Here is a 16,929-nt window from a genome sequence, read left to right on the forward strand (position 1 = left end):
TATATCATACGATATAAAGACGTGTTAACGATAAATTTGCATCATATATTGTTTTGATTTTCAAATATTCTTTAATTAGATTTGTAACTATGATATTTATTTATTTAATTTATTCAAATATTAGTTTGCGTAAAAAATTTTATTCCCGGATGTAACTTATGGGTATTTTTTTAAAAAAATAATTGTTACAGCACTGTCTATGGTGAGACGCGTGCATCACGATTCGTGATTGGTCGCACGATACGATGCTGTGTTAACCCACGACACTCGACTAGCGCAGACTCACACCTGTCGACTATGAAAATCCATATCAAGTGAATATCACATATGTATTCCTCTCACATGCTAAATATTAGTCCTATTCTCAGAAATTTAGCACAAAATTGCCATCCCCAAATTTAATTTCAAATCTTAACTTCATAGATTATCCTTGCACTAATTATCTGATAATAAAAAACAAAAGAAACATATACAAACGTTTAACAAAACCATAAGAAAATTGAATATACTATTTCAATGAAAACAAAATTTTATTTCTTTTATATTCAGTCAATGATTAAATATATTATACTAATCGTATATAAATACATGATCTATTCTATGGTTTTATATCTTTAGAACTATACTCGCTCTATTATTTAAGCAAACTTTACTGAAAATCAAAATCACTTTCCGTATTCGAAACGTTTCTTTCAATCGTACTTTCCGTATCAGAATCCAATAAAGAATTAATGAGATCTTTCTTTTTCTTTGATTGAGTTGTTTGTTCTACGGGTATAGATTTTTGATCATGATCACTAACAACATTACTTTGATCTATTGATTCTTTTTCTACTTCATTATTTTCTACATTGTCTATTACATCTTGAGCTTCTGTATTATCAACGTTGTAATTAGTTTCTGTATTAATAGGATCCTGAACAGTTTGCTCAGTAGTGTACTGTTCCTCCAAATATTCTTCATTCGTTACATTATCATTTATTTGATTACTATCATAATTTTCATCGTACACATTGTCCTCGCGATATTCTGGATTCTCTTCTACATATTCTTGTCCAGGTTCTTGTCCTGGATATTCTTCATACTGTTCCTGATATTCCTCTTGTGTCTTTATCGCATTTTCATCTGCGATAGATGATTCATATTCTGGGTTGACATTTTGATAAGTAATCGGTGATTCATACTCTTGGTTAATATTATCTTCTTCTAACGCATTTTCATCGTAATTATATTGTTGATTTGGATCTATAAATTCTTCATTTACCTCGGATTTGTATGTAACTTCTTGATCGAATTCTTGAACGTTTTGTTCACCCGAAACATAATACTCGTCTGATGTATTCTGTTGTTGCAATTGTTCTTGCTGATTATCATCAATTATCTGATTATTTTCTTCTTCAATGACTTCTATTTTATTGTCGTCTATTTCACTTTCGTAAGGCTGCTTCGAATATTCAAGATAATCGTTTTTAACTGGAATATCTTCAATTTGCTCCTGTATTTTGTTGTTTTCATTAAAATCTTCGCTATTCATAATTATCTCTGAGTCTTTATTCATATCCTGCTGTTCAATTGGACCGATTTCTTCGACGATTATGTTTTCAGGTAGCGCTGTTTCATTCTCTTCAATTACTAATGTTTCTGTAATCTGTTTTTCGTGATCATCTTCAGTAACGATCACCGTTTCATTATCATTATCATTTTTATTTGTGTCGTCTAATTGTATTTCTAAAATTTGTTTTGTCATACTTTGAACATCCCAAGGATTCAAGTATTCAGCGTTAACAAATTGTTCTAAAATTTCTAATTCCTCTCCTTTCTGTAATGCATTATCTTCCTTTTGACCTTTTATTACAGTTGTACTATTTTCAACTTTTATATCTGCACTGTTTTGTAGAATCGTTTTCTCGTTTTCATTTGGATCTCGTGTATTTTTAACTTTCGTGTTATTCCAGTTCTCATTCTCAAGGCCTTGAATATTTTGGTCTACTTGTTCTAATTCTAGATCATGCGATGCAACATCATTATTAATATCATCCTTTTCCAACTGTGCAGATGTTTCTAATGTCTGATCGGAAAGTACGTCGTATCTCGTTTCAGAATTAAGATTTGTATTTCTATCATTTTTAGGTACAGCTCCATTCATTTTTTTATCTTTATCATCGGGAGATAATTCTATTTCTTTAACAGTGGGCTTTTTAGATGCAAGTTCATCAGCCAAAGCTAGAACTTTCGCAACTTCTCGAGACGCGCGTTCATCTTTAACTTTATCCGTAGGATAATCTATTCCATCATCGGAAAGCGTAATATTAAGAAGATCACCGCTTGTATTCTGTTCGTAATCATGTTCATCCAAACTTTGTACATCCAATTCTCGATGAAGATTATGAATTTTATCGATGTATCTATCCAACTCGTTTTCCAATTTTCTCGTAGTTCTGATCTCTTCATCCAAATCCGAATTCTTTTTTGGAATATTCGATAATCCATGCATTTTTCTTCCCAAACTCATATTACTTAAGTTTGGAACATTACGATAAAGTGAATTATCTCGTGGTAAATATTCCGTTGGAATGTCTTTAGATTTTAAATCATCGTAGGAATATCCCGTTGGTTTATAGGTCGAGAAATAATCAATTTGTTTGAAAGATCTTGGAGACACTTCTATCGGCATTCTACGAGGTGAATCAGCTTTTAGAATCTTTCTTGGCACCGATCCCAAACTAGAGATTGATGCTACGTTACGAAAATTCGCCGATCTTGGAATATTTTTATTTAAATCGGTATCACGGTATAATGTGTGCTGTGTCATTGGTAAATTAGATCGACGTTGAGTAAACGTCGACGGTATTTGATTTAGCGGAACGTTCATAGAATTACGATGTAAAATGTTCTCATTAATCGAAGCGTCGTTAACAGCAAGACGTGTAACATTTTGGTTTGGTTCCATATGGCTTGTTGATAATTTATTATATTGCGAAATAAGTGATCGATTCAAGGCCACGTTTTCTAAAATCGATGCAGGCAAATATTGAGCTTGAAAGTAGTCATTATTTTCAAGATTCAACGACGATTGATCCGGTTGATTAATCTGAGATAACATTTGCGGCAATTGCAAACGTTGATTTATATTTTTAACATCTCTCGGTGAATTAGTATTTCTTTCGTACTCAGAATTTCTTTGAGAAACATTTATATTGTGGTATAAAGTATTAGGGGATGAAACGATTCTCGTTCGCGGTGAACTTTGTACATGCAACAATTGTTCGCTTCTCGATGGATTATCTCTCATTTTTGTATTCAATTGAATAGTAGAAAAATGAATGTTTGGATTTACTTGGTGATTAGATTGCACGATAGATTTCTTCGAATATCCTTCATCGATATGACTTGTGACTCCACTGTCGCCAGTTATGCTACTTGGATTTGGACGATTCGCGTAATTACGCAATAAATATGTTTCGTACTGTTTCTGTAAGATAAAAAATATATTAATTTAAAAATACAATATATGTGAAATAAAAAATGTAAAATGAAATGTAATATCAGGGGGTTTGTTCAATACGATCGATAGACAATGTTATAATATCAAATTAACAACGTCATGGTACAAGGAAGCATTATGCTTTCACTGCACGCAATGTTATCCACATATACTTACATACATTATTTAAATACATAGAAAAAATATTATTAGAATATAGTCAAAGATAAACTCACTCTGAAAAGATGAAGTTTTTCCGTTTTTGCGGTCATTAATGAGAGACTATTGTCGACCCTATCCAATGCGCCAAGAAGTTTGTGGTTTCTTTCATCCCTTATTCTTTGTTCTTCTAAAAATTCTATATACTTCATTCGCAATCGGCTTATACAAGTATCTCGTCTGAAAATAAAATTATTTCTTATTGAAAGAGCTAAGATATGAACTCTGGACTTTCAGCAAGCGAAGCAGACACTCTACCACTAAGTTAAAACCCCTCTAATCATTTGTTATTGATGATAATAATAAAAAATAAATCATTTAATTTGTGTATATAGCGAATAAAACAAACAAACAAACAAAAGAGAATATAAAAAAGGAAGGAATGTAAAATGGAAAAGAATTTGAGCTAATTGTAAAAATAGTCATTAAAGTAATTTACGCTGACAATTGGAATCTGAAAGAAACATTTCGTGACATTTAAAGGGAAGGTCAAGCATTGGAGGTCTGCACGCGATGAGAGAACTACAGGACGTTTTAAAGGATGATACGCGCAATAGAATATCGAACTTGGTAGGAATATAGTTATATTTCGTATTACGATCGATGAAATTTCTCAATGCTAAAATTCCACACACGTACACGTAAACAGGTCCGTATTTATTAAAAAAAAAAAAAAAAAAAACTAAAATTATTAATCAAATATCTGTTCCTAAATAAAAATTAATTATTGCATATTATAAAAATAAATGCGATGATTAATATTTGATTTTAATTGAATTGAACTGTTTTCTTTTACTATTATTTTAATTTGGTTGACACTGTATAACTTTAGTTTTATATTATTTTTAAAAAAATGATTGTGTCAATCTTTTGTTTGATATAAATTTTAAATTTAGATTAATTATAGAATTAATAAATAAATAATTGGTTTTAGATGTTTACCTGTTACGAGATTCTTGTACCAATAAATTAAAACGTTCTTCCAATCGTATCCTTTCCTCTTCGCTAGAACAATAATAGAAATAATTCATAAGAATAATTGAAAACACTGAAAAATATTTGAAATACGCAATATATAAGGGCACTTACCTTTTACGCAATTTACTCTGCAATTCGAGCATTTTTTTATAATAATCGTGAGCATCACATAGCGATGTCATGCTGTAGAATGAAAATTAATTTCAAATATTCTTCAGCTTATCGATCAACATCGATATTCGATATTTTACGGTCACGTGATCGAAAAAACTAAAACCGCGCGTTAGATCCTCTCCATTTTGAAAAAAGGAATTATGTGTCAATTTGTAAATAATTTCAATAACTCGGATTAAACAATTGCACTTACATTTAATGATAATTTTTTAATTAACGAAATATTTTACAAATTAATAATGAAATTATTTGTTCGAGAGAGCAGGAACGACCCTTCACCATACGAACACAATGAGGAACTGTCGCGTTTTATGAAGCGCCGCGCAGAAAGAGGGGTGTTTCGGTAGTCAAACACGCAGGTGTTGTTGGATACGTTGCATGCTTCTATAACATGCGGGTATAAATGATATTTTTACAATTAACTTATTAACAAGCCTTTTTATTATCATATCAAACTATTTTTAATTTATTTTTTAGTAATATATAATATCATTTATATATTCATTATGTATAGATAATATTATATTATATTATATTATATTATATATAAACGTTTTACTTAATTAAATTTTTAAAAAGATGTAATAATATATATAATATATATATAACACAATATAATATAATGATATTATATAATTCTTACTCCTTGAGGTAAGAGTGACTATTAATAAATAAAATAATATAGTAACGTTATAGTATATTACTATCATACTGGGTGAATCCAAAAGTATATTAAAAAACTTTATATCAAAGTTTTATTTTTTAAAATTACTAGTTTACTATAATCATTTCATGTTTTAAAATATATTAATTGATTTCTACTTATATTCATTTCCATAGTTTTGGTAGCTGCTTACAGTCTCATTTATGTTACAATATATTCCAATATTAATTATACTCACCATTATTCATTTGTAAACTTATCATTAGAGTAACACATTATTTTATTTTTCCTCTGAGTCTTCTGCAATTTTGGTATACTTTACACGTAAATGTTCTGTTAACTCCGGTACAGTTGTAGTAGCCATACAAAATACATGCTCGAGTGAATTTCCATTGATTTTGAATTCTCTGTACGTCTATAATAAAAGACAAAAATAAATAAAATGAACTTCACAAAATAATACAAATAAGAACTAAAAAATGCAATAATACCTCAATAACAGCTGGTTGTTTAATTCCTTCAGTTTGTCTCATAATTCCAGTGCTTTTTAAATTAATAACATTATCAACAACAGTACCTTCTTCAATCGTAGTCAATCCAAAACTATGTGCCAGAAGAAAAGACAATTTATTAGTTCCTGGTATAATTCTCATGAATCCAGTTTCACGATGCATCGGTTTCTTTAATGCAGGATGCCAACTCTGTGCAAGGCAGTTGAACATCGGTTGGCCAATAGATGTAAAATTGATTTCTTCGCAATAGGTAAATGGTTTTATCGTTGGAAATTTACCTAATCCAAGATTACCGTTATCGGTGATCCATTTTCCTTCTAGGAATGCTATTTGTTTTAAAGCTTCATGCATTGGTAACCGGTTCATATTTAATTTTCTAATTTGTAAAAATAAAATATACAAATAATATATTAGAGAAGGAATAGATTTTAACAACAAATAAAATAATAAGTGTAACCTCTAACCTCTTGATTACATAAATTTAAAAGAAAAATTATGATTGTTATTCTAACACTTAGATTTATTTGTCAGAAATATTACTGCACTTGCTGATTTATTATGAAAAGAATTTTATTATGTTTTTTTTTGTTAGAATTTATATAAATAAATATTTATGGAAGATAGCACGTTAGTCAATTTTCTAAAAGCCCGCTTGTAATTGGTTCACAATATGGCGTCCGCATTCATTTTTCATGATTTTATTTTCGGAATCTTTATCCACTGTACTTTCGTTTATATATTTAGCCGTAGTTTCTTCAGTATATGACATTTGTAATTCATTTAATTAATCAATGTCATTTTAATTAATTGCATCATTAAACAAACGTTAAAACATAACCATATTAACATTTTTCCATACTAAATTATTTCATAAACCCGTTGAATACATGCATGCAGTTATTGTTAATGTAATATTTCATAACTTTTATAAAACACTCTAATTTAAATAATAATAATATATATTTAAAAAATAATAAAATAGAAAAAAAGAAAGAATTTATCGTGATGATGTTTTATCTTGAATTTTAAATATGAAGCTAACATTATTATATGTCAAATTGACATATGAGAGTGTAATGTGTTTACAAAGACAATAAGCATTACTCATTTACCAAATTTGGTTGTAAGAAGATAAAACAGAACTTTTATTGTGATTCAAAAAAAATGGAGAAATACGGGCGTTTTAATTTTAATAAACAAGTGTTTATTTTCAATTGATATCAAAGAATATAAAAGAAAATCTATTTTATTTATACCATCTTAATCATTTATGATCATTTTATAACAATTTTTATCTGGAATATATTAAGAAGAATAAAAAACTATGGCAGTATCTATAAGTGAAATTTGTGAAAATACAAAGTTGGCACGTGAAATGGCATTGACTGGAAATTATGATACTTCTGGTGTTTATTATCAAGGTGTCGTTCAACAAATTCATAGACTCCTTTCAAGTATAGCTGATGTTACAAGAAAGGCTAAATGGCAACTGGTGCAACATCAAATCGTTCAAGAATTTGAAAAAGTCAAAGCCACATCCAATACGTTACAACTTTTCAAAGTCGACACGCACGGTGATAGAATAATAGGTAACATCATTAAAACTATACTTACTAATTTACATAGTCTTTTGTTTTACAAAAATGTAATATTTATATTTAGGTACATCATGTTTGTCTTTTGAAGAACCAACAAGAGATCCAACATCGTGGCCTTATAATAATACAGATGTTTCATGGAACCAAACACCAGCTCGAGACCCAGATGTTTGGCCACCTTTAAGTACAGCCGAACAAAAGTGAAAATAATTTTATATTTATCAATATCATTTTATTTCAACAAAAGAGGCTTGGCACTTAACATATTAAACATTTAATATTATTTTTAGAAATACCAGACAACAAAAGGGACAGCAAAAACAACAAAATCGTACTAATTTAAGAAGATCCATTCCTACAGGGAAAAAAACAGAAAATAAAACAGTCAATAAGAAAGACGATAGGAGAACATCTAAACGAGATGATTCTAACAAGGTTTCTATCTATTGTATTAATCATAATAAAATATTACATATAGCACACACTATGATTATAATAATTGATTTTATTTAATTATATTTGTATAGGAAAGATCGGAAACAGAAAAAGTGGAAGTAGAAACCGAGGAACGTAAATTTGAACCATCTGGAAATGATAGAGATCTTGTCGATTTATTGGGTAAATTAATTATCAAAGTATCATAATATAAACATTATTATAGTTAATTAAAATGTTTTTATGCACTTTTGTAGAAAGGGATATCGTTCAAAAAAATCCAAATATTCATTGGGATGATATAGCAGATTTACACGAAGCTAAAAGATTATTAGAGGAAGCTGTCGTTCTTCCTATGTGGATGCCAGATTTTTTTAAGGTATATTTAATTATAGATAACTATGCGATTAACTATTCATTAATAATTATCTATGTTGTAACAAGATTATTATTATGTTTTATTTCATTAGGGAATACGGCGACCATGGAAAGGTGTACTTATGGTTGGGCCACCAGGGACAGGGAAAACTATGCTTGCAAAAGCTGTAGCCACAGAATGTGGAACAACATTTTTTAATGTTTCATCGTCAACACTCACATCCAAATATAGGGGAGAATCAGAAAAACTTGTTCGATTACTCTTTGAAATGGTAATAATAGTTATAATTATCATTTATATAATAAATTGTACGTGTTTATATTAAAAATTTTTGTATGTTTGTTATCAGGCTAGATTTTATGCACCAAGTACAATTTTTATTGATGAAATTGATTCCTTATGCTCTAGAAGAGGATCAGAATCAGAGCACGAAGCTTCAAGAAGAGTTAAATCTGAACTTCTCGTTCAAATGGATGGAATAAGTTCAAATAAGTAAGAATTATAATTTTGTGGTAATTCTATTAAGTTGTATTTGTTTTTATTTATTAAAAATTAATTATATTTTTTATAGTGAAGATCCTAGTAAAGTGGTAATGGTATTAGCGGCTACTAATTTTCCATGGGATATAGATGAAGCACTTAGAAGGAGATTAGAAAAGCGTATATACATTCCTTTACCAAATCGTAGGTTTTATGATTTATTTTCATAATTCATACTTGCATATTATATGAACTATAATAATTTACTGTAGAACATATAATGTAATCTAACATAGTATTTATTACTTTGTAATAAATGATTCTTATTTTATAGATGAAGGTAGAGAAGCATTATTGAGAATCAATCTTCGTGAAGTCAAAGTAGATTTATCTGTAAATCTAGCAGATATTGCAAAAAAATTAGAAGGTTATTCTGGAGCAGATATTACGAACGTATGCAGGTACGTGCAATTCTAAATATAATTTTATTTCATTTATATTTTTTTAATCACAAGTACGATGCTTTCGATAAATCAGAATCTAATGTATTAGAAAATAAATGGATACATGAATATCTATACGACGTTTTACGTTTAGAGATGCTTCTATGATGTCGATGAGAAAAAAGATAGCTGGTTTAAAGCCAGATCAGATACGACAATTACCGAAAGAAGAATTAGATCTACCGGTATCTGCTACGGATTTTGACGAGGCCGTAGAAAGATGTAATAAAAGTGTATCTCAAGAAGATCTAGAGAAATATGAAAGATGGATGAGCGAATTTGGTTCGTCTTGATAACATTCTCAATAAAAATTATTTCTTATTTTAACGCAGATGACACCTATCGATCGGTATCTTAAGATATATTCCAGATTAATTTTCTATTTAAACATGTATGCACATATGCACGCGCGTACGTGTAATATATTAAAACAAAAAATTTACCAAGATCATTTAAGAACATTGAAATGCTCAAAATAACTGATAATTTTTAAATATATAGAAAGAGCTTGGGAAAAACTAGAAATACCACAAAAAAAGAAATCATATATGTATATAATTAAATTTTAAGCACAAATATTAAGTACATTGTCTTGTGAGTCGTATTATACATTATTTTCAAAAAAAGAAAAAAAAGAAAGAAAAACTAATTAATATAAAAATATTTCAATTTATACATCTACATTAATATAAATGTTTATTTTTTTATTTACATCTGTGACAAACTTAACTTATTAATATTTTTTCGGTGCACAACCTTCATCTCTTAATTTTTTAGTTTCATCGTCAATATGTTTCGTTTCTTTGGGAGCTTTATAATTGGCTACATGGTCAACGCGTATTGTTCTACCCAAAATCTAAACAGAATTAAAATTAATATAATTAGCTAAAAAATATTTAATATTGCAGCAAATTAGAATATTTTATTAACATACTTTAATGCCATTGAAATTATCAACAGCGAGCACAGTACTCCTTTGGTCTTCATAACATATAAAACCATATCCTTTTTGTTTGCCGGTGTCCTTATCACGTACTAAATTAATATTTACTATTTCACCATACCTATAATATAATAGTACTAATAGTAATTATAATAAACTAAATAACAAATGCCTCTCACATATGTACTTACATGCCATGTCAATAAATACGTAAACTTAAACAATTTAATTTAAATTTAACATAAATCTAATACTATATAAATAAATATATAAATATATTATATATTATACAATTTTGTATCTAATATAAATAATTTGAACGAAACTAAAGTATATCATTGATATGCGATAATACTAAATATTTAAAATTCTATTTCCTTGAAAAAGCCAGTTGCTTAAATTATATCATTAAAATGAAACGAGTATTTTTATTAATCCAAATTAAAATACTTTTATGTACATATACATACTGAAATAAAAAAATAATATTATTTTGAACTTACTGCGAGAACACTGCGATAACATCACCTTCCGTTAAGTCGTATGGTAATCCGCCAACAAATATCCATGCACTATCTTTGTATTGATCATGCCAGGATGTTTTTTTATTACCAATTAAATCTTGCTGAGCAAGTTTTGTTATATTTTTTACGTTACTGCAAATATAATACAAGAGGACATTGAAATATATGGTGCATATGCAATAAATAAAAAACAAATAATTAAATTTTAAGGCTCTAAAATGTGTAATACTTACGTCAAAGGATTCATTTCAACTTGATTTCAAATTATTAAAAATTCACAAACAATAATAAACCTTTAATTAAACACATTTATATGAATTAATTGTTAAACTTATTCTTTTTTATTTTTGGTTAAATAATAACAGTATTAATAGAAAAGATTATACTGTGAATATTAATCTTTACACGTAAGTCTATATTTGTGATTATATATTTACAAAAATATATATCAAATTATTGTTTAATTAATATTATTCTGTTTTGCATTATAAAAAAAAATTAAATAGTACACAGATTGTTTACATGCACAGCTGAGTAATGCAGATGTAATCCGTTTCATGTATCAAGCGCTGCAGTCTCAAGCGATGACGTCATCAAGGCGCGAAATATAAGAAATTTCAAAAGAGAATTAAATTGAATGTAAGAAAAATTCAAAGTAGCATAATAATTTGAATAATTTAAATATGTTTAGATCGTAATAATGATTCCATGTTGTCTTTAATATCAAAATTTCCTAATTCGTTCAAACGTTTTATCAAATCATCTGTTATGTACGCTTTAAACGATTGTTTATCGATATCCCTCATAAAACTGAAAAAAATAAATGTTTTGTTTTAATATTAAAGTAATAATAAAAGGATAGTAATGGTATATGAAATAAAATGAAAATGAATACTTTTCTAAGTTGCATAGTTTTTCAACTTGTTCTTTAATCGTTTCGACATATTTTTTTCTCATATTATTAAACAATTCGATCAGCTGTTTTTTATTCATGCTTGCAATAGATTCTTCTGCGAATAATATTTTAATTATAGTTTATATAAATATTATATTGGATATTAATGCGAGGTATATTAATTATTATACTCGATAAATGTGAATCCTCCATAAATTTTTTAAATGAACCAAACGAAGTACAAGTTTCGAGCAATATATCATGTTGATGATTCATTTCTTCAATGCAAGGAAATGATCCTCTTGAGAGCATTTCGCTATATGTTAAACTCATTATTTTAGGTGCATGCTCTTTCAATAATCCTTTCCTTTTGCATGATTTTCCACACGATTTCAAATTAAAATCATCATTCGTAGATTCAATTAATTTTTCATTCTACAAATTTAATTATTCGATATAAATAAAAGTAAAACTTCATCCTCTAATAACCAACCTTGTTCCCGTTAGGAATTGTTTTAATATCATCTAATTGTTTTATTTCTTGTGGATCAATTATCGATTGTTCACCCATTTTACCATCGTTCATAATTTCATCTTGTGATATTTTATTTTCTTCCGTATTAATTAATTCTGGTTCGCTATGTTTTAATGTGGACGTTGATTTTGACATTAATTGTTCATGATTTTGTATATTTTCGTTTGTATCTTTTAAAGAAATTCCTAATTTGATATATTGTTCAATAAGATTGTCTTGAATCGTTTGAATACACAAATTAATGTCATCCGTGTATGTGCCATCTCTATTTTTTAATTCTTGCAAAAATGTTAAACACCAGTGCAATTGTGGAATACCTGATAAAATTAATTTATTATTTGCATTAAATTAATAGAATATTAATTATATATGTTAGTAATATTATACTCGGAGATTTTTTCTGTTTTTTAGAAAACAGTAGCCATATTACACCGAAAACATGATCTTGATAATGCCGATTATCGAATGATATTGGAAATATTTTAAAGAAATACAAAACAGGCTCGAAATCGTAGATATCGATGATTTCTTTTACTTCTTGGCTATTAAAAATAATTACGTCTTGATTAAATACGTTGATGTCTAGATTTGCTTTTTATTTTGATATTTTCTTACGGTTTCTTATCGAAATTTGATTCTATTTCTTCGATACGATTAACATCTGTTAAAATTAATTCTGGTTTATCTGATTCGACAGTTTCTTCTTCCTTATCATTTTCTAATCGAGGAATTATAGTAACTTCTGATTCCGTAAAATTTTCTGATTTAGAAATGATAGAAATTTCTTTATCTGTAGTATTATTTTTTGATTCATCCATTTTTATTTTTTTTTTTACTACGTATACAAAAACTCATGTAGTAAACATTTTTAAAAATTTAATTAACCTTAAAAGATTACATTTTTGATGATACTATTACAATATTTTTATCTATAATGTTTCAATTATTTTTTTTTTTTTTTTAATTAGTCATATTCATTTATTATGAAGAAATCGTACGAAAATTTTACAATTTGAACTTGGAATCGATACGAAGTCGGACTATATAAATAGTTTTCAATTTAAAGCGCAAATGATTATAACAAAATAAAAACAATTAATTTTATTTTTGTATATTCTTTAATTTATCGATTAACAACAAGATCGTTTATATAAATATCTTCTTTGCTTCCTTGAAAATGATTTTTCTCGGTCTCTTCCGCGTGTTCGATCATGCCAGAATTTTTCAAATTATCTATAATTTGTAAAATCTTCGAAATATTATGCGGATGATTATTTTTTCCTTTTAAATTTTTAAAATACGATTCCGTACATTTTACATGCTTCATTGTAATATTTGTATAAGAGTGTTTAGCAATTTTCATCACTGTACTGATTACTATACCGCACACACGAATCTAAAATATATAATTATGTTCTTTTTTAATTATAATATTTTTTAATATTAAAATTATATACACACACATATATTAAATGATTGTATAAATGTGTTATATAAATGACCTTATCGTATTTGTCTTGTTCCTCCAAGGATTTGTACAAATTAGGACACTTTATTTTAGTTTGTAAAATGTCATCGATGTCAACGTCATTATTTTTAATTAATTTAGATTGGCATACCTAAAATATAATATAAAATTTAAAAAAAAAGAATATTTTAACGATATAAATATCATTTACAAAATTACGTTCAACGAAGACGTCGAATCTTCAGTAAGGAAACTATTACTGTCTCGAAAATTGATTTCCGATTGTATCGATTCATACAAACATCCTCCAGGACATGGTACGATGTCAGATGATTGTTCTAAGTATTTTTTTTTATATAAATCAAAACAACATTCCGTTTTATTATTTTTCGAATATTTATTCGAAGTCCCCGTAGTTCTATCATAGTTATCAAATATTTTTCTCGACATAATTATGTGAAATAATAATTTTGATTAATAATCTTCATCGTTACGGACCATAGTTCGCGTAGTTTAATTTAAAAATTTGCAAAAGAAATGCAATATTTTGATTTGTTTAAAATGATCCACATGCAATCTTAGAAAGATGAGTTTCGCGAATATCCATAGAAAAGATTTTCGTTTATTTCGTTTAATGGTATTTTGAAAAACAAATGATGTTTTATTAATATGGCACATTGTGTCAGAAAATTCAAACCTTCTACTTGTCAAATGTGATCACACACACAACCTTTCAGGCCCAAATAAATATTTAAATTCTCGTAAGCAGTGATTGGCATTAATGTACTAAAATAAATTAATTATATTTTTATGTGAATGATATCTACGATTATGGATTGTTAAAATCGTAATTTGAGAGATGACAAATTTCATGGTTAATTTTGTTCATTATCAACGAGATAAATTATTAACGAAAATCACGAAAAAAGAGAGAAATCCTAATTAATTAGGTAATGCATGATTATTTAAGAATATTGAATAAAACGCGTACGATTTATCGTTGATTTGACATTAATCTTTAAGGATAATCCACTTACAAGTCTGATACCACTAAATGACAAGGAAAGGATTCAACTGGTTACGAGTAGGTTTTTAATTAATAATGGCAACCCGCAGACCAGGTCTAACAAAAACCCAAGCCTTGCGTCAAGCAAAATCAGCAGCTTTAGTTAAACAATATGAGGAAAGGCAAATGAAAGAAACTGTTAAACAACCCAGAGTGGATTTACCAAAGAGAAGTAAAAAACCGGTTCGCGAGCCGACAAAAATTGATTTCACTAAGCCAGCTTTGACGAAAACGATGTTAGCACGAGTGAAACATGCGGAAAAATTAAAGCAAGATTATGAACGTAAGATGGAACAACGTACGCAAGTGGGTCGTGGGCCTAAACGAACCCCAGCACCGATTGGTGGTGATGCTAGGTTTGTAAGAAAGATATTTCAATATTAAATCGAGTGATATGATTGTTGTTTTTAAATCAGAATGGGTCGAGAAAGGGTAACAAGAGGAGAACCTTCTCAGAGACGAAAAGCATTGCCAGCAATACCAGAAAAAACTCGTGAGCTTGCTAAGACTATCAAAGCAGATGTTATTCGTGCTGAACCGATAGGTAAAGGGCCGATCGACAGTATCGTTATACCACCAGGTTCGATCAAAGATAATCGTACTACGATCATCAGCATACCCCAACCAGCGGAAGCTGCTATTTCACAAATAGCCAATCGTTCGATGCAAGTTATCAGGTGCCTTACACAAAATAGATCACATTTCTGAAAACGTTTTCCATCCCTTTCGATAATAATTAAACAAATAATTGCGCATATGTGAGATTAGTTTAAATATCCAGACGCGTATGTTAAGTTAAATGATTATTAGCGAGATCTTGGACGAACAAGACGCTGCTGAGGCTGTAGCTGTACAATCGAAGCTAGATGATTTGCAACAAGCGAGAAGAGATTTTGTAATAACCGTAGCGAATGTCAGTGGACAGGTTGCTACTGTAGATGACGCGGCTCCTGTACAACCTAGTACACCACCCAGATATCTTCAAAGGTTTTAATACTTTTCAAATTGTTCTTCTTTTATTCCTACGTAATAAATTAGTTTCCCTTAAAGTATAAAAGAATTGTAATTATCTCTTAGAATACCGGATTTGGACGATCCTTATCTCCGTATTGAATATACCATAGATCATCCAATCGTCGAAGCAGCTCGTGAGTTTATGCAAAAAACTCTAGTTGCTATGAAAGAAAACGGAGTGGCTAGGAAATTGGATGAGGAATTTAAAAGAATCGCTGAAATGGATATTGACGATGAATTTCTTCGCGAGGGAGAACTCATACACATAAGTGACGACGATGAAATTTATATACCACCTTATGTTGCAAAACCAAGAGTTACTGCATCACGACGACGCATTTACAAGAGTCCAGAATACTTCAAATATCCAACATTTGATCCGGAAGAGTTGGAAAGATTTTTCGATATTGAACATTACCCAATACAAGTACAGACAAAACAACCAATTGGTCGAGAAGATCTTCATCCTGATCTTTGGGAACTCGATGATCCCTGGTGTATACCACCCCCGGAACCTGATGTATCTGATTTCATTCAATTTGATTGAACAATTAACGTTATCATTTATCAAAAATCATTTTATTTGCTATCATCGCAAATTTCTATTTTTGTCCTTTCATTTCTGATTCGTTTTTTATACAAAATACACCCCGTCAGCTTACTGCTATGTATTTTACAATTAGTGTCAGGTCAAACCATTCAGTAGATTTGTATCTTAATTATAAGTCGAAATATATATATATATATATAAATTGGACGATAACATGATTTTTATAAAACGTAAATTTATATTTTATAAACAATAGCTCTTCGATTCAAAGTGCAACATTGTATGTAACATGATTATTTAATTCATACAGTGAGTAAGTAAGTTATTCGAGTGAGCCACTATAGTGGCACACCGACCTGGAAAAAATATTCGCAAAAGTCATTTTAGTGGCAGGCCGGCTAAGCACCATATCGGTAATAGTTGTGCTCTACCCTTATCTTATCTATAGTCGGTAATAGCAGTATTCTACTTTTAAATATATCGACAGTCGGTAATTGCAGTTTTCTAT

At 28.8% G+C, this 16,929-nt stretch overlaps 5 protein-coding genes across 8 annotated transcripts; 2 read left to right on the forward strand and 3 right to left on the reverse strand.

The window, feature by feature from the left end:
* Positions 1 to 518: 518 nt before the first annotated feature.
* On the reverse strand, positions 519 to 5,838 carry LOC122515298 (uncharacterized protein PF11_0213). 3 transcript variants are annotated; one of them, XM_043632606.1, is made up of 5 exons: positions 5,758 to 5,838; positions 4,793 to 4,864; positions 4,646 to 4,708; positions 3,721 to 3,883; positions 519 to 3,472 (listed from the first exon to the last, which is right to left on the reverse strand). In XM_043632606.1, the coding sequence occupies exons 2-5, from the start codon at positions 4,861 to 4,863 to the stop codon at positions 650 to 652; spliced, it is 3,120 nt and encodes a 1,039-aa protein (XP_043488541.1). In that variant the 5' UTR covers position 4,864; positions 5,758 to 5,838; the 3' UTR covers positions 519 to 649. The 3 variants fall into 3 exon arrangements, with proteins under 3 accessions (XP_043488541.1, XP_043488540.1, XP_043488542.1); XM_043632605.1 differs by lacking the exon at positions 5,758 to 5,838 and having other exon boundaries at positions 4,793 to 5,237; XM_043632607.1 differs by lacking the exons at positions 4,646 to 4,708; positions 4,793 to 4,864; positions 5,758 to 5,838 and adding an exon at positions 4,143 to 4,219.
* Positions 5,644 to 6,998, reverse strand: LOC122515303 (peroxynitrite isomerase THAP4-like). The gene is made up of 3 exons (XM_043632619.1): positions 6,496 to 6,998; positions 6,011 to 6,407; positions 5,644 to 5,934 (listed from the first exon to the last, which is right to left on the reverse strand). The coding sequence occupies exons 2-3, from the start codon at positions 6,395 to 6,397 to the stop codon at positions 5,800 to 5,802; spliced, it is 522 nt and encodes a 173-aa protein (XP_043488554.1). The 5' UTR covers positions 6,398 to 6,407; positions 6,496 to 6,998; the 3' UTR covers positions 5,644 to 5,799.
* Positions 6,999 to 7,005: 7 nt separating this feature from the next.
* LOC122515302 (katanin p60 ATPase-containing subunit A-like 1) lies at positions 7,006 to 10,024 on the forward strand. Of its 2 annotated transcripts, none has more exons than XM_043632617.1 (10): positions 7,006 to 7,620; positions 7,694 to 7,829; positions 7,920 to 8,064; positions 8,157 to 8,247; positions 8,322 to 8,443; positions 8,535 to 8,714; positions 8,793 to 8,935; positions 9,015 to 9,127; positions 9,258 to 9,384; positions 9,521 to 10,024. In XM_043632617.1, the coding sequence occupies exons 1-10, from the start codon at positions 7,356 to 7,358 to the stop codon at positions 9,717 to 9,719; spliced, it is 1,521 nt and encodes a 506-aa protein (XP_043488552.1). In that variant the 5' UTR covers positions 7,006 to 7,355; the 3' UTR covers positions 9,720 to 10,024. The 2 variants fall into 2 exon arrangements, with proteins under 2 accessions (XP_043488552.1, XP_043488553.1); XM_043632618.1 differs by having other exon boundaries at positions 7,718 to 7,829.
* A 93-nt stretch (positions 10,025 to 10,117) lies between these two features.
* LOC122515304 (RNA-binding motif protein, X-linked 2) lies at positions 10,118 to 11,447 on the reverse strand. The gene is made up of 4 exons (XM_043632620.1): positions 11,127 to 11,447; positions 10,873 to 11,025; positions 10,361 to 10,490; positions 10,118 to 10,282 (listed from the first exon to the last, which is right to left on the reverse strand). The coding sequence occupies exons 1-4, from the start codon at positions 11,138 to 11,140 to the stop codon at positions 10,160 to 10,162; spliced, it is 420 nt and encodes a 139-aa protein (XP_043488555.1). The 5' UTR covers positions 11,141 to 11,447; the 3' UTR covers positions 10,118 to 10,159.
* Positions 11,448 to 14,893: 3,446 nt separating this feature from the next.
* LOC122515341 lies at positions 14,894 to 16,418 on the forward strand. The gene is made up of 4 exons (XM_043632658.1): positions 14,894 to 15,213; positions 15,274 to 15,534; positions 15,668 to 15,844; positions 15,935 to 16,418. Exons 1-4 carry the CDS (start codon positions 14,894 to 14,896, stop codon positions 16,416 to 16,418), a joined length of 1,242 nt encoding a protein of 413 aa, XP_043488593.1.
* Positions 16,419 to 16,929: the final 511 nt, after the last annotated feature.

This window comes from Polistes fuscatus, unplaced genomic scaffold (assembly GCF_010416935.1).
Source record: "Polistes fuscatus isolate 324 unplaced genomic scaffold, CU_Pfus_HIC Scaffold17, whole genome shotgun sequence".
Classification (NCBI taxonomy): Eukaryota; Metazoa; Arthropoda; class Insecta; order Hymenoptera; family Vespidae; genus Polistes; species Polistes fuscatus.

Bases quoted from the DNA above. Each gene is read 5' to 3' on its own strand.
- LOC122515298 (XM_043632606.1), bottom strand. From the start codon at position 4,863: ATGACATCGCTATGTGATGCTCACGATTATTATAAAAAAATGCTCGAA. The intron at 4,709-4,792 runs GTAAGTGCCCTT...TTATTGTTCTAG, and splicing joins CAGAGTAAATTGCGTAAAAG to CGAAGAGGAAAGGATACGAT. The intron at 3,473-3,720 runs GTGAGTTTATCT...TTTATCTTACAG, and splicing joins AAAAACTTCATCTTTTCAGA to AAACAGTACGAAACATATTT.
- LOC122515302 (XM_043632617.1), top strand. From the start codon at position 7,356: ATGGCAGTATCTATAAGTGAAATTTGTGAAAATACAAAGTTGGCACGT. The intron at 8,248-8,321 runs GTAAATTAATTA...GCACTTTTGTAG, and splicing joins AGATCTTGTCGATTTATTGG to AAAGGGATATCGTTCAAAAA. The intron at 8,444-8,534 runs GTATATTTAATT...TTATTTCATTAG, and splicing joins GGATGCCAGATTTTTTTAAG to GGAATACGGCGACCATGGAA.
- LOC122515304 (XM_043632620.1), bottom strand. The intron at 10,491-10,872 runs GTAAGTTCAAAA...ATTATATTATAG, and splicing joins GTTATCGCAGTGTTCTCGCA to GTATGGTGAAATAGTAAATA. The intron at 10,283-10,360 runs GTATGTTAATAA...AATTCTGTTTAG, and splicing joins ATAATTTCAATGGCATTAAA to ATTTTGGGTAGAACAATACG.
- LOC122515303 (XM_043632619.1), bottom strand. From the start codon at position 6,397: ATGAACCGGTTACCAATGCATGAAGCTTTAAAACAAATAGCATTCCTA. The intron at 5,935-6,010 runs GTATTATTGCAT...CTTTTATTATAG, and splicing joins AACAACCAGCTGTTATTGAG to ACGTACAGAGAATTCAAAAT.
- LOC122515341 (XM_043632658.1), top strand. From the start codon at position 14,894: ATGGCAACCCGCAGACCAGGTCTAACAAAAACCCAAGCCTTGCGTCAA. The intron at 15,214-15,273 runs GTTTGTAAGAAA...TTTTTAAATCAG, and splicing joins CCGATTGGTGGTGATGCTAG to AATGGGTCGAGAAAGGGTAA. The intron at 15,535-15,667 runs GTGCCTTACACA...AATGATTATTAG, and splicing joins CGTTCGATGCAAGTTATCAG to CGAGATCTTGGACGAACAAG.